At 48.6% G+C, this 12,899-nt stretch overlaps 1 protein-coding gene across 1 annotated transcript in view; it reads right to left on the reverse strand.

Annotated features, from left to right (window-relative positions):
- Positions 1-255: 255 nt before the first annotated feature.
- The window catches only part of Pelp1 (proline, glutamate and leucine rich protein 1), a 16,588-nt gene continuing 3,944 nt past the window's right edge, over positions 256-12,899 (reverse strand). The window contains exons 3-17 of the mRNA XM_021177909.2: positions 12,472-12,577; positions 8,732-8,881; positions 8,465-8,536; positions 5,493-5,552; positions 5,075-5,225; positions 4,650-4,779; positions 4,457-4,544; positions 4,025-4,113; positions 3,828-3,944; positions 3,566-3,713; positions 3,296-3,455; positions 2,688-2,743; positions 2,330-2,536; positions 784-2,217; positions 256-402 (exon numbers count right to left, since the gene is read on the reverse strand). Of these exons, the coding sequence (XP_021033568.1) occupies positions 310-402; positions 784-2,217; positions 2,330-2,536; positions 2,688-2,743; positions 3,296-3,455; positions 3,566-3,713; positions 3,828-3,944; positions 4,025-4,113; positions 4,457-4,544; positions 4,650-4,779; positions 5,075-5,225; positions 5,493-5,552; positions 8,465-8,536; positions 8,732-8,881; positions 12,472-12,577 (3,061 nt within the window). The 3' untranslated portion in view covers positions 256-309. The remainder of the gene's footprint in view (positions 403-783; positions 2,218-2,329; positions 2,537-2,687; positions 2,744-3,295; positions 3,456-3,565; positions 3,714-3,827; positions 3,945-4,024; positions 4,114-4,456; positions 4,545-4,649; positions 4,780-5,074; positions 5,226-5,492; positions 5,553-8,464; positions 8,537-8,731; positions 8,882-12,471; positions 12,578-12,899) is intronic.

Below are 12,899 nucleotides of genomic sequence, written 5' to 3' on the forward strand. Positions count from 1 at the left end.
AGCCCCTGGAACAAGGAAAGTTTACCCAAGACTGGATTTTATGGCCAGCCTGGGCTACATAGCTAGCACCTGCAGAAAAGAGCAGAGGACAACTCCAACACTAACTTAGTGACAGGCAGTTGGCTGAGTGCTTCTCTTAGCCAGTGGCTCTTCCTCGGGTCCCTGAAGACAACAGTGGGGACATCAGAGGGGGTGCAGCAAATCCAGCACTCACTCAGGCTCGAGGCTGGGAAGTGTGGCAGAGCCAAAGCAGCACAGGGTCTACAGACAGAACTTTATTGGATACAAAGTGACGGGGTGCAGAAGGGGCTACGAGTCAGGCTCTGTAGCAGGTGGTGCCTTCTCATCATCAGGGGGACAATCGATGAAATCAGCCAGCATGGCAGCTGTATCATCTTGCTCCTTTTAGGGACAAAGGCACAAAATTCAAAGTCACACATAGAAGTCGGACTGGAGCAACCCCCCCCCCACCCCCAGCCCTCACCATGACCCCTTTACATTTATTTATTTATATCCCTCCCAGAGTCCCTCCCCATCACATTCTCCTTTGAGTGTGCCCTGCCCCCGTAACAAACTTGCAGCTCAGGCTCCATGTGGGTCCCCCAACAACTGGAGATAGATATCTATATATCTATACACACACACACACACACACACAGAACCTGATATATCTCTATATATCTATACACACACACACAGCCTGACTGTAGTACCGGTTCCCCAGCAGAGCTGCCTTGCCAGCTCCACTCCTCACCCAGGGTCCTCCACAGCTAATCCTCTCACCTTTTCCTGAGGAGCCGAAACTTCTGCTTCTGTCTCCATTTCTTCTTCTGCAGGTGTCTCCGGTGGGGGTGGCACTTTGTCACCTCCACCCTCATTCCCCTTTTCCAGCAGGGCAGGGGGAGCAGAGGACTCTTCAACAAGCTCCTGGGGCGGCCCTGCTGCAGGGCTTCCCACTTCCTGCTCCCCCTCCTCCTGGGAGGGGAGCACTTCAGGGGCCAGGGTAGGAGCAGTCTCAGGGCCAGGCACCTCCTCTGGCCCTGGCTCCTCAACTTCCAATAAGAGCCCAGGTTCAGGTTCTGCCTCGGGCTGTACTTTGGGCGAGTCTGTAGGTGGCAGAGCAGGTGGCAGTGTTGGGGGTGGAGGTCCACCTTCTTCCACCTCCCCTGCTGAACCAAACTCCACATCTTCTACCTCTTCTAGCTCTTCTTCCTCCTCCTCTTCTTCCTCTTCTAATTCACCTTCTTCCTCCTCAAATTCCTCCTCAAACTCTTCTTCCTCCTCTTCCTCTTCAAAATATTCTTCTTCATCTTCTTCCTCTTCCTCAAAGTCTTCTTCTTCCTCATCTTCATCTTCTTCCTCCTCTTCCTCTTCTTCCTCCTCCTCTTCATCACTGCTGTTGATATTAATAACTGTCAAATCTTCTTCCATGGCTGTGGGTCCTCCCCCTCCAGGAGTCCCTTCAGGGACCAGCTGGGGTGGAGGAAGGGTCACAGGACCAGAGGCGGGTGGGGGGGGGGGGGGGGGGGGGGGGGGGGGCCCTGGGGTTGCAGGCAGTTCTTCAGAATCCTCCTTAGCTGGCACAGGAGGCGAGGCTGTTGGTGGGCCAGCAGGAGCCGCAGGGGGAGGAGTGCCTGAGGGTGGTGCAGGTGGCAGGGAGGGAAGCCCCTCAGGTACAATCACCACACTGTCATCAGAGTCGCTTTCCAAGGAGATCTCTACATCAGATGCCTCCTCCTTATCGTAGTGGACAAAGGCTGGCCTAGGTACTCTCCCCCCAAAAGTTTCATCTGGAGGTATGCTAGGCGGAGGGGTCCCACTAGGAGCAAGGACAGGATCCTCACTGGAGCCTGCACGGTGGTTTTCAGGGCCAGGAAGGAGCCTGGGTGGAACAGATACCAGGCCTGGGACAGAGAGGCCTAAATGGTTGGCTGTTGCGGGAGGTCCAGGGCGAGAGGGCACTTGGCCTGTGGACGCCATAGAGCCTACTGTGGGAATGGGGCCTGCTGAGGGCAATGGGCCTGTAGATGGCACAGCACCTATGGAGGGCATGGGGCCTGGAGGATGGAAGGCCGGGGCCCTGAATGAAGATGGGGCCTCAGGAGGAGGGACGGGGGCAGGAGTGGGGCAGGCAGGGCCTGAGCTCTGTAGAGGAGGTACTCGGGGGTGTGTCAGAGCAGCACAGGTCACCAGAGCTTCTGAGCAGAAAGAGGAGACCTGAGGAAGGAAGGAAGAAAGGAAGGGCAAGAATGTCAGGAACACAGGGTCTCACGAGGCAAGCATCAGAACAAGAGAACCCAGGATCAGATCTGACTCAGTCAGCAATTACCTCAAGACTATCTTCCCATTGGCCAAGAGAGAAAGCTTTCAGGGCACAGGCAAGAGGAGGAGGGCACCGAGGGGAAGGTGCCAGCAATAAAGCCAGCAGCAGGCGGTAGAGCCCGAGGCGACAGCAGGAACTGTTGTAAGGAGAGCTGCCCAGGACCTCACCCTGCTGGACACTCATGACCAGAGGCAGGACTAGATCATGAAGTCTCTGAAAAGAAAATAGCGTGAGTCTAGAAACATCACCTTCAGAGCCAGCACCTCGTTCCCAGCTTTCAGTGGATCCACCTTTGGGGTAAACACTCCCAATGCACAGAACAGTGGCCCCTCCCCTCCATCAGGACCCATCCCTACTAACTAACCCTGTGAGTCTCCTCCTTGATGAGAGGCCCACACATAAGGATGGTCCGGCTGAGGCCTGAGAAGAGAATGGTATGTCAAAGGCAGACAGGAAGGCAAGGGCACACAGCCTAGCAGGGAGCATCCAGTTCTGTTATTGTTTACCCTGGGCAAGGCATTTACCAGTGTAAAATGGGGATGACAGATAATGCTGGTAATTTACTACATGTATATACTGAGAACTGGCCTCACCTTGGACAATGAGATAGATAGCAGGTAGTAAGAATACCCGAAGGAGAGTCACCTAACATCACGGCATCCACTTAACTTCTGGCTCCATTCTCAGATGCATTAGATGCAGGGAATCCCCACCAGCATCCTGCTCTACCCTGCACATGAACCCCACTGGCATGGATCCCTGGATCCCTACCCACAAGTGCTCATACTGTCCCTGCCACACAAGCGCATATATAAAGTGCTTGACTAAATTAAACTGAGATCTTAGAAGATCAGGAGAAACTACCAGATCCCCAAACTAAAAGCAGGGCAGAATGTTCTCAAGGTTGCACGGCTGCCTCTGCACCTATGTGCTCTACTCTGCCAACTGGATGACCAGTTCACACCAACCCACCTCTCAGTGCAGCTGCGCACACGTCACTGTTGGCATTCCTATCTCCTTTCCTTTGGCTAGGTGGAGCCAAAGCTTCCCCCATATCGAGCTTGAGCTTCTTAGGAGCACTTGGCTTCCCACTTTGCAAACCTCCATCAGAGCTTCCCCTGGTACTGCATAGCTTGTGGTAAAAGGAAACACAGTCACATGTACAGGCAAACAGGAAGTCAGGACAGTCAGTCAGGAAATAGGCACAGGAGCCAGGGGAACAGGAGCCAAGGTCTCACTCACCTTAAGAGCATCAGCTGGAGGGGAGATGTCACTGAGCAGGTGGGTGAGCAAGGCCTCTCCAGAGGCTCCTCCCTGAAGCACACCTGCTGAGGCCCCACAAACCTGCACCCACAGCTCTAAGATAGCATACACTTTGGTCCGAATGGTGCTGGAGAAGGAGTAAGAAAAGCAGGGTATGAAGGAGAGCTGACATGCCAGAGCCCTGGGGCTCCTGATGTTCTCATCCACCCTCTCCACTCTATCCGCCCTCGTGGACAATCACCTGTAAGGCCTCTCCTGGCCTGGAGCTAGAGTATCCCTCCCAGTGCTCCAGGCATTGAGAACCTGGGGAAGCAGACGGCTGATCAGGGCACCAAAACGCAAAAGTCGGCTTCCACACCTAGGGGCAGAGGATGGAACGGTGGCCTTCATTTCCAGTATGTTCATTCCCTTCTCCACACCATGACCAAGCTTACTTACGCAAGGATCAGGGCAGAGAGCAAGTCCAAGGCCTCAAGATGCAGAGAAGGCAGCAGCAGCAACCTGAGGGGACCATCTCCAAGCAAGTTCTGGAGAAAATTCAGCAACATTAAGATGGAAAAGAACCAGAGAAAGACAGAAACAGAGCAGGTATATCAGATTATACAACATGAACCAACTCCCTGGCCCAGCTCAACCCAAGCCCATCTCCCATCCCGTAGGAGAACTTGACCATGTAGGAGCCCATTAACGACACCTTGGCTCATCCCCAACCTGCACTGTCTGCACTGACCACAGGTGGCTCTACCCTGTGTGAGGGAGTCCACGACACTTGCACATGCCACAGGGACACTTTCAGAGATGACAGCTGGGTATTGTCCAGGTGGCCAGGGTCTTAAGCAAGACTACAATGCAAAGGCAAAGTCCACTCACAATATTCTTGCTACTGATACCAAGGATCCGGCAGATGAGGTCCAGGATTTCCTGCACAGGAACGGACACAGGAGCCCCAAACTCAGAGCTAGAGAAACAGAACAAAGAGACCCTCAGAGCAGTCACCCTAGCTGACTCCACACACCCACCACACCTTCCAGCCCCAAGCCCGTTCCCTTCAGTAGCCACACACCTGAGCATGAGCCCCAGGCAACGGGCCAGGCCTGAAAACCTCTGCCGAAGCTGGAGGAGGACATGAGTTTTACCATCTTCTGAGTGGGAAAGCAGTATCTCTATTCCAGGGCCTTCACTCTGCACAGGAGCTGGGCAGCAATACAACCACCTATACACTCTGCCTTTCTCCCATCCCTCCTTTTCCCTTTGTACGAGCTGCCATGTGGGTGCTGAGAATCAATTCCCAGTCCTCTGGAAGAACAGCCAGTGTCCTTCACCACTGAACCCCTCTCCAGCCCCCACTCTTTTTCATTTATACTAGATTACCCACTTATGTTCTCATCCATGTCACCCAGAAACCCACTGCCCGGCCTCCGTGGACCACACTTGTTCCCTCCTGCCACGCTCTCCAACCCATCTCCAGACTACAGCCCTGTTCCCTACCAGGCTCTGTTTCCTCAAACAGGGACCCCAGTAAGCTGTGCAGTGAGGTCAGCAGGCTGTGCAGCTCCTGTTCCCAGTTCTCTGTGTGCTTCAGTCCCTGGGAAAAGCCAGCACCTAACGAGGGCAACCTGGAGTAACACTCGCAGGCCAGCTGCAGAAGGGCAGAAAGCTGGTCAGAGAGGAACTAGCTTGGCCATAGGTCTCCCACCCCACTAATGCCCCAGAATACAGAGCTCAACAAGTTCAAGTAACAGCGAGGCAGAATCCCTAAGAGTACGAAAGCCAGTAATTGTGTATGTTAGGAGGAAGAAATTGAAAAGAGGGTCCAAATGCTGTACAATTAACAGCTAAGAATAAGCTGTAAACGATGTCTCAGACCAGATCCCCGTACTTATTAGTGCCTCTCCCTTCTCTTTACCTGTTGGAGCTGAGGGTTCAAGGAATCCAATCGAGACAGGAAAAAGGAAGCCAGCTTTCCCTGGAGGAAGGGAGAAAGGAAGAAGCCATGGAGCAATGCCGAGAAGAGTGTCCATAGCAGTCCTTCTACCTGAGGTTTGACTTTCCTATAGACACAGGAAGCATGATGCATCCATGGGGTGATGACAGCCATTAACAGTATGTTTCTGGGGTAGAGACCCAGCACATGAGCTCTGGTTCTGAGCCTCCTTACTGGGAGAAAGGACCTCCTTCCTGCCATAAAAACAACTGGGCTCCCTCTGCTAGTTTTTGCAAGTGACAGTCACCTTTTGGCTTCTTTCTGAAGCCAAAATGACAGTTCTGAAAAACAGAACTGCCCATTGACCAACTCTGCACGCTGAGCCATATATGAGGCCCAGCTAAAATGAATGCACTATCCAGAGGGATGGATAGAGGACTGGGTCACAAGGACAGGCTAGACAGCAAAATGAAGGCAATCAATCTCAGAGTTTCCACTGTCTATCAGCAAACCTCTGCCTGATACAAGAAAGCCTAGAGTAAGTGTTCAACCTAAGGTCCACAATTTATTTGGGGTAGAATAAAAGGAGCTCATGAACGTGTAATAGGGGAAAGGCCACCATTAGTTTCAGTGACCTGTAAGTAGAATGTAGTTTATCTCTCAATTTTAACTGCAAACAGCTATGCTCATGAGAGGACTGTCAGTGATGAGCTCACTGTCCCTTTCCAAGTATAAAGGGAACACCTTACCCTACCAGCTACACGCACCACAAATTCAAATCAAAGAATTAACACCACCTAGCTCTATAGTGAATTCTAATTCTACACCGTAATGGTGTCATTGTAAATATGTTAGACTTGCTCCTACCAGAAGCAGGGTTCAGCCACCCCGAGTTTCCAGTTCTCCCTTCCCTTCTAGTTCCTTGATGTGAGCAAGCCTGATACTTGCTTTCCATAACTTCTTACTAGAGACCAGCTCCCTAGATCTAGCTTGCTTGACCGAAGACCCTGCTGACCTCACACAAGCAGACGGAGCAGATCTGCCACAGTGACTGATCATCTGCACCTTCCACTATGCGGAAGTTCTAGGAAATCAAACTCAAGTCATCAGGCTTATGCCTTATCCACTAAGCTATCTTGCCAGCCCTATCAATACTTTTTAAACTGTTTTGGAACACTTTAATTGAAACAGAACTTAATACAAACAGAAAGTTTGTGATTCCAGGTATTTTTGTTTTATAAAATTAAATTGTAACTCTGAGGTGACCAAGGATAGAACTCAGTGATTGGACTGAGTTCACTCCACGGTACAAAAGAAAAAACAGAAATCCTGTTCTGCCCACTTACAACTTTTTTTTTTTTTTTTTTGAGACTGGGTTTCTCTGTATAACCCTGGCTGTCCTAGAACTCACTTTGTAGACCAGGCTGACCTCGAACTCAGAAATCCACCTGCCTCTGCCTCCCGAGTGCTGGGATTAAAGGCGTGCAGCACCACACCCGGCTCCACTTACAACTTCTATTAGCTGTGGATAAGAGCAGCCATATGAAAATGAAGACTCAGTACACATAGGTTCACTAAAAATACCTGCTTTGAGGCGTCACATACTGGAGGCAACAGTGACACAAACACCCGTATCCACAAGGAATATGTATCAACATCTCCAGCAAATGGTTGAAATCATAAATGATCCCAAATACTAATAGATTTTATGTTTATTTTGTTTTGGTTTTTTTTTTTATCTCACTATACAGTTTATACCAACTCCAAACTCTTGCTTCAGCCATGAGACGGTAGCACCACCCCAGCCTATACTTTTCGTGTACACACTGACCTATCATAAAGTTTACCATAAAGTTTACCTCACAATCTAACAACTTAATAATAAAGCAGAACAAATATAACAGACTGACGACTTTTCGAGCGAGACAGTTCACTCTCAGCAGCTTAGCTGGCCCCTCCATTACCAGACAATTACAGCAGCACAGGGCTTGTGCTCAAACAACCTTTACTTTACGGTGATCTCAAGTGATGTCACTTCAGGCAGGCTAAAGAGAGGCCATAAAGTACTCCCTTTAAGTGAAAAGGCTGAAAAGTTTTTGACTCAATGAGGACAGGAAAAGAGTGCAGGTTAGCACTGTAAGAACAAATCTTCTATCAGTGGAACTGGCAGGGAGAGACAAGTCAGGCTTGGTGGCAAGTCTCTTACCCATGACAAATCCATGCTATTTTTGCTGCCTGAACAAAGACAGCTAAAATCATGAAAAACAAAACCAGAAATTGGGGTAGGAGGTAATAAGTCTCTGTAGCACCTCCTTCCTGAAGGAAACTGCTGGTGCTTCAGGAACAAAGTCAGATCTAGAGAGCCAAAATAGGCAAGACAGAAAGAGAAAGGGGCTGAGGGGTGGGGCCTGAAGGGTAGCTCAGTGGGGGTCATTAAAAAGAGGGAGCAAAGGTGGTCGGGGCTGGATAGATAGTTCCTCCGTAAGCACACTGGCTGCTCTTGCATGGGACTCAAGCTTGATTCCCAGCACCCACACGGCAGCTCACAAACCAACCATCCGTTAGCTTCAGTTCCAGGGGAATCCAGCACCTTTTGACCTCTGCAGGCACCAGGGGCACACGAGGCTCAAAGAGAAACATGCAGGCAAAACACTTATACACATAACTTAAAAAAAAAAAATCTAAATTTAAAAATAAATAAAAGGGCTGTGCCAGGAGGGAGGGAGAGATGAGGAAAGGAGTTTCCGGGTTAGACAAAGGGTCTAGCATCAGACAGACAAAGCTCCAGCCCTCTTCATCTTGGGTAGGTAATTTAAGTCAGTATCTTCACTGTGAGGACTAAATGATACTATTCCATGGTAGTATTGTTATACCATGCTTATTGTGGTAAGAACTTAGAAATGCCAGGGATGGACTCTAAGGTTGAGAGCTTTAAAAGTTTCAAAAGTACTTACTTTTAGAGAGCCACAGGCCCGAGGAAAATAGGTCACACAAGCCTTCATTCCCTCCAAAGCTGATTGTTCACACTGTGGGAAAAGCAGAATTCAGAAGGGAGAGGCCAAGCACCAATAGCCCATATACTTCTATCCCATCCTCAGCCTATAAGGCCCCTTCTCCAGTCAGTGACTATTCTCTTATCCTTACACCTAATCCCTAAGCAGTTCCCATAACATTTTTTAATCCAAACAGTATAAGCAAGAACCAGAACTGCAAAGTCTCACCTCAGGTCTGAGGCCCAGCAAGGAAGTAAGAAGCCCAGGAAGGTGGTTGGTGGAGATGTCCCGAAACAGGGTAGGAAGCTGGGATGCATATCGGAGCAGATCCCTCAGGACAGCCACAGCCAGCTCCATGGTGGATGGTGAGTCCTGAGACTAAAAAACAACAGCACCCATGCCGCAAACCTTACCTTCACTGTCACCAGAAGAGGGACAGGAGGTAACAGCACAGGGCTTTTAAGAAATATCTTGGTAGAGAAATGGCTCAGTGGTTAAGAGTACTGGCTGCTCTTCTAGAGGGTTCAATTCTCTGCACTCACATGGCAGCTCACAACTGTCTATAACTCCAGTTCCAGGAGATCCGACAGCCTCACACAGACATACATGTAAGCAAAACACCAATGCACATTAATCGGATGGATGGATGGATGGACGGACAGAGAGATAAGATAAATGGAAACACCACAGCAAATGTCACTATTACCATCACATTACCACAGACAGGAAAGAGGATAAGGAGGCTACAAAAGGAACCTAGGTATCTATAGAAGGGACGGATTTATATCCTAGTACCCAGGGCCTGGCACACAGGACCCACTGGGCTCCATCCCCAGAACCTCAAAAATTAAGAATTATAAAATAAGAATGTATCTGGGCCCCAGGAATTTGTTTGAAGAAAAAAAGTAACAAAACCACACTTAAAAGATCTGAGTGCTTAGGAGATTACAATAATCTTTATTCTCCCATACTGCATTTCTCTGCCTCATCTCTCCAAGTTTGATATACACCCACCCTGGAACTCATGGGTTTCAGGACTTTCTGGAAAATTCACAAGAACCTAAGGGAAAAAAAATAATTTGGCATATACCTACTTCTAAGCCAGAGGAAGCCATGTGCCAACAACACATACAGGAATACTCACTAAGAAAGGTGAACAGCCGAGCACATTGTCATGCCTGTAGTTCTAGCTATCAAAGGGGCTAAGGCAAGAGAGTGACTTGTGTGCAGGACTTTGAGGACAGCCTGGGCTATATATCGTATCTCAGAAATCACTTACTTTTTTTTTCTTCTTCTCCTCCCCGTTTGTTTGTTTGTTTGTTTATGGAGGCAGAAGCATAGAAGTCAGAGGACACCTTTCAGGAGCCAGTTTTTCCTTCCATCATGTCCAGGACTGAACTAAGGTTGCCAGGCTTGGCAGCAAGTGGCTTTACCCACTGAGCCATCTTAACCAATCCGTTAATTTTACAATGAAAGAATAGTTGGGGCCATGGACTACAAACAAGCCTTCGATACTGTCCAGCAATCCTACATTTCTTTTTAGCTAGCTTTCTCCAATGAACTTGCAAATCCCAACCCACCAGTGCCACCTTGCATGGTCTTGCCTTCATTATGGCAGAGAAAACTGAAGCCAAAGACAGGGGCTACTTTAGGTTATAACTCCCAAACCTGAAAATGTAGGTAAAAAAAAACAAAGCAAAACAAAGCCCTGAGGTCTTTAAGTACCCCCATTCTCCCTCATTCTTCTTCATTAGTCTCCCTTCTTCCTGGCTTACAAACCCCTCCTCCTGCCCATAACGGACCCCTTCACTGGGCTTAATACTATCCTTTCTTCTCTTCTCACTAGCATGGGCACAAGCTTACTTTGCTCCCATCTTAGAAATTCTTTTCTTGAGCCGATACAAACTCCACCCCCAAATCCCAAGAACTGCTGTTAACCATGTCCATCCCTCTTCTCCCAATCCAGTCTCGCTTGGCTCCTAAGTTTGCTTTTACAGAAAATGACATTCCAGCTCCACTGAGTATAAACACAAGTCACCCCTCCCTCGTTCCTCCTGTACTCCCCCTGGAGTCCATCCAACCCCACAATCTCACTCACTCCTCCCTCTTCCTTTGGAGTCCATCCAACTCTCAATCCTGGTTATCTTCTTGGCTTGCTCTGTGTCAGACTAAGCCTCTGCAGAAAACTCCTCCTCCCACTGAGTGCTTCAGCACAGGATGCGCTTAGAGCCCAGTTCTGGCCAGGACACACACTAAAACCCACCCCCATCCTCACTGCTGGCTAAGCACTGGTAGTCAATTCCCTAGTAAAACACACCAACAGAAGTCCTCTTCAGGTCTACTGAAAGGGTTGCTACTCTACACTCCAGGCCACACTCCGTGTTTTCCTTTACTCCCTGAGCCTTGGCTGCCTTCCAATGTTCTGAAGACCACAGATCACGCTGGTCATATCTTCTCCCAAAAGTCAATCAATCGTGAGACTGCTCACTTGGCTCCCTCAAACCCACCTACCCATCAGTTCCACCAGTGGTCCTCCTACAGGCCATGCCAGTGCTCTCTTATGCCACCTTCCTGGTCCCTCTGCTTCAGGCCTCTCCTTTCTGGTTATTTACCCAGCACCCAGAGAGAAATTCTCAAATGTGACAATGTCATCACTACTGCTTCACTGTCACCACTATGGTTTGCACAATCTCCAAATTCCCTCTACTGAACTCTTAATCCCCAATACAACAACGCCTCCCTAAGTCAGAGAGACAGTTACTGCAGGAGTAGGTCTGCTAAAGAAGGAGGCTTAGCACACACTCATTCCCACCCCAGCCTCATTTCCCACTGATGTCATCCACCATGCTATAATGGAGCAAGCAGACCCTCAAGAGATGCTTCCCCCTTAACTTTCACTCCCAGCTTCCAGAGCCATGATCCAGACAACCCTGTTCTTCATGCATTGCTCAATCTGTGGCACTGTGTTATCGAAGCAAAAAAAAAAAAAAAAAAAATACTTAGAACCTCTAATGAACTCCCACTACTCAAAGAATAAAAGCCAAAATTCTTATTTAAAAAAAAAAAAAAAAAAATCCATGGCTTGGCTCTTCTCCAGCCAGCTTCCCAACCCCACCTTTACCTCCCCAATCTGCCATGTTTGCAGCTCTTCCAATGATCAGCTTCCTCCCCTGTGGGGCTTTTACACTCTTAGAATACTTTACAGCCAAAGTAAGTATTGATCAGAATAGAAATGCATTTTGTAAACTGATGGCTCTAATAACTAACTCACACTACCCTGGATAGGGTCAGAGTCCCAGTCTCTATTTACTGTAACAGGTGTCACTCCACAGTTGGTTACATCACTATCAGTTCAAGTGACTTCCATTAGAACAGAATTTACCAACTATAATGTGAATATCTGGTTTTGCCCATAAACTAAGAATGGATTTCCCCTATTTTTAAAGGTATAAAAAAATAGCATTTAATGGAAGCCATATGGCTCATGACTCTAAATTGATATCTGCAAATTCCTAGCTCATAAGAAAATATCCCAGTCCCTGTATTAGACTTAAGAGTCGTCCAAGTGGAGTCCAAGCCACTCTGAGTTTAGTCCACAGCTTGCCAATGGACTCAGAAAGTGCTTATGGAATAACTAAGTGCAGAAAGCACAGCAGAGATTTGAGAGAGAGACTAAAACTTGAAAAGATTAACAAAGCCATACACACACACACACCCATACAGAAGGAACTTCAGAGCTGTCACTCCTTGGGCAAGGAAGCCAGGTGAAGCTGAGAGTTATAGCACGGGAAAGGGCAAACGAAGTAAAGTAAGCTAACAGGTAAAACTATCAGATCTCTATTGGAAGCTTAACCTCCTCTGTCCACAAAGCAGAAAACTGTGTTCATCATTCTGCCCCGGAGCTCGTGTCCACGCTAAATGCCCATACTGACCCACACTAGGCAGGACAGAGGACAGCAAAGCCTTACCTGCAGCACCTGCTGGATGCTCCGAAGCCAAGAAACACAATGTTGCTGGAATAACTCTGTGGGGCTCTCCCCTACCAACAAGGACAGCAGACACAGGCCTTCAAACCTGACAAGCAAGAAGAGGGTGACAAGGACGTGGGCTAGACTTCAGAAGCCTCCTGACTGTCCTTTTACTTTCCTTGTATTTTTATTGTTGCTCCTAAGACTCCATCCCCAGATTTCCTATGGTTTCTACCTCCCAAGATATGGAAGACTCAGAGAGAGGTAGAGTAGCAAGCAAAAAAGGAGGCAGGGCCAATCTCATGTGGGAACAGGAGACCTAAGAGATGGAAATGCTGAGCTCACAAAAAGAAAACTCCCTGCAGCTCCCGGAATGGAAAAAAATCTCTTGAATCCATGGAGTGGGGACAAAGGATATGCAAATACAC

The sequence above is a fragment of the Mus caroli genome, chromosome 11 (genome assembly GCF_900094665.2).
Source record: "Mus caroli chromosome 11, CAROLI_EIJ_v1.1, whole genome shotgun sequence".
Lineage (NCBI taxonomy): Eukaryota > Metazoa > Chordata > Mammalia > Rodentia > Muridae > Mus > Mus caroli.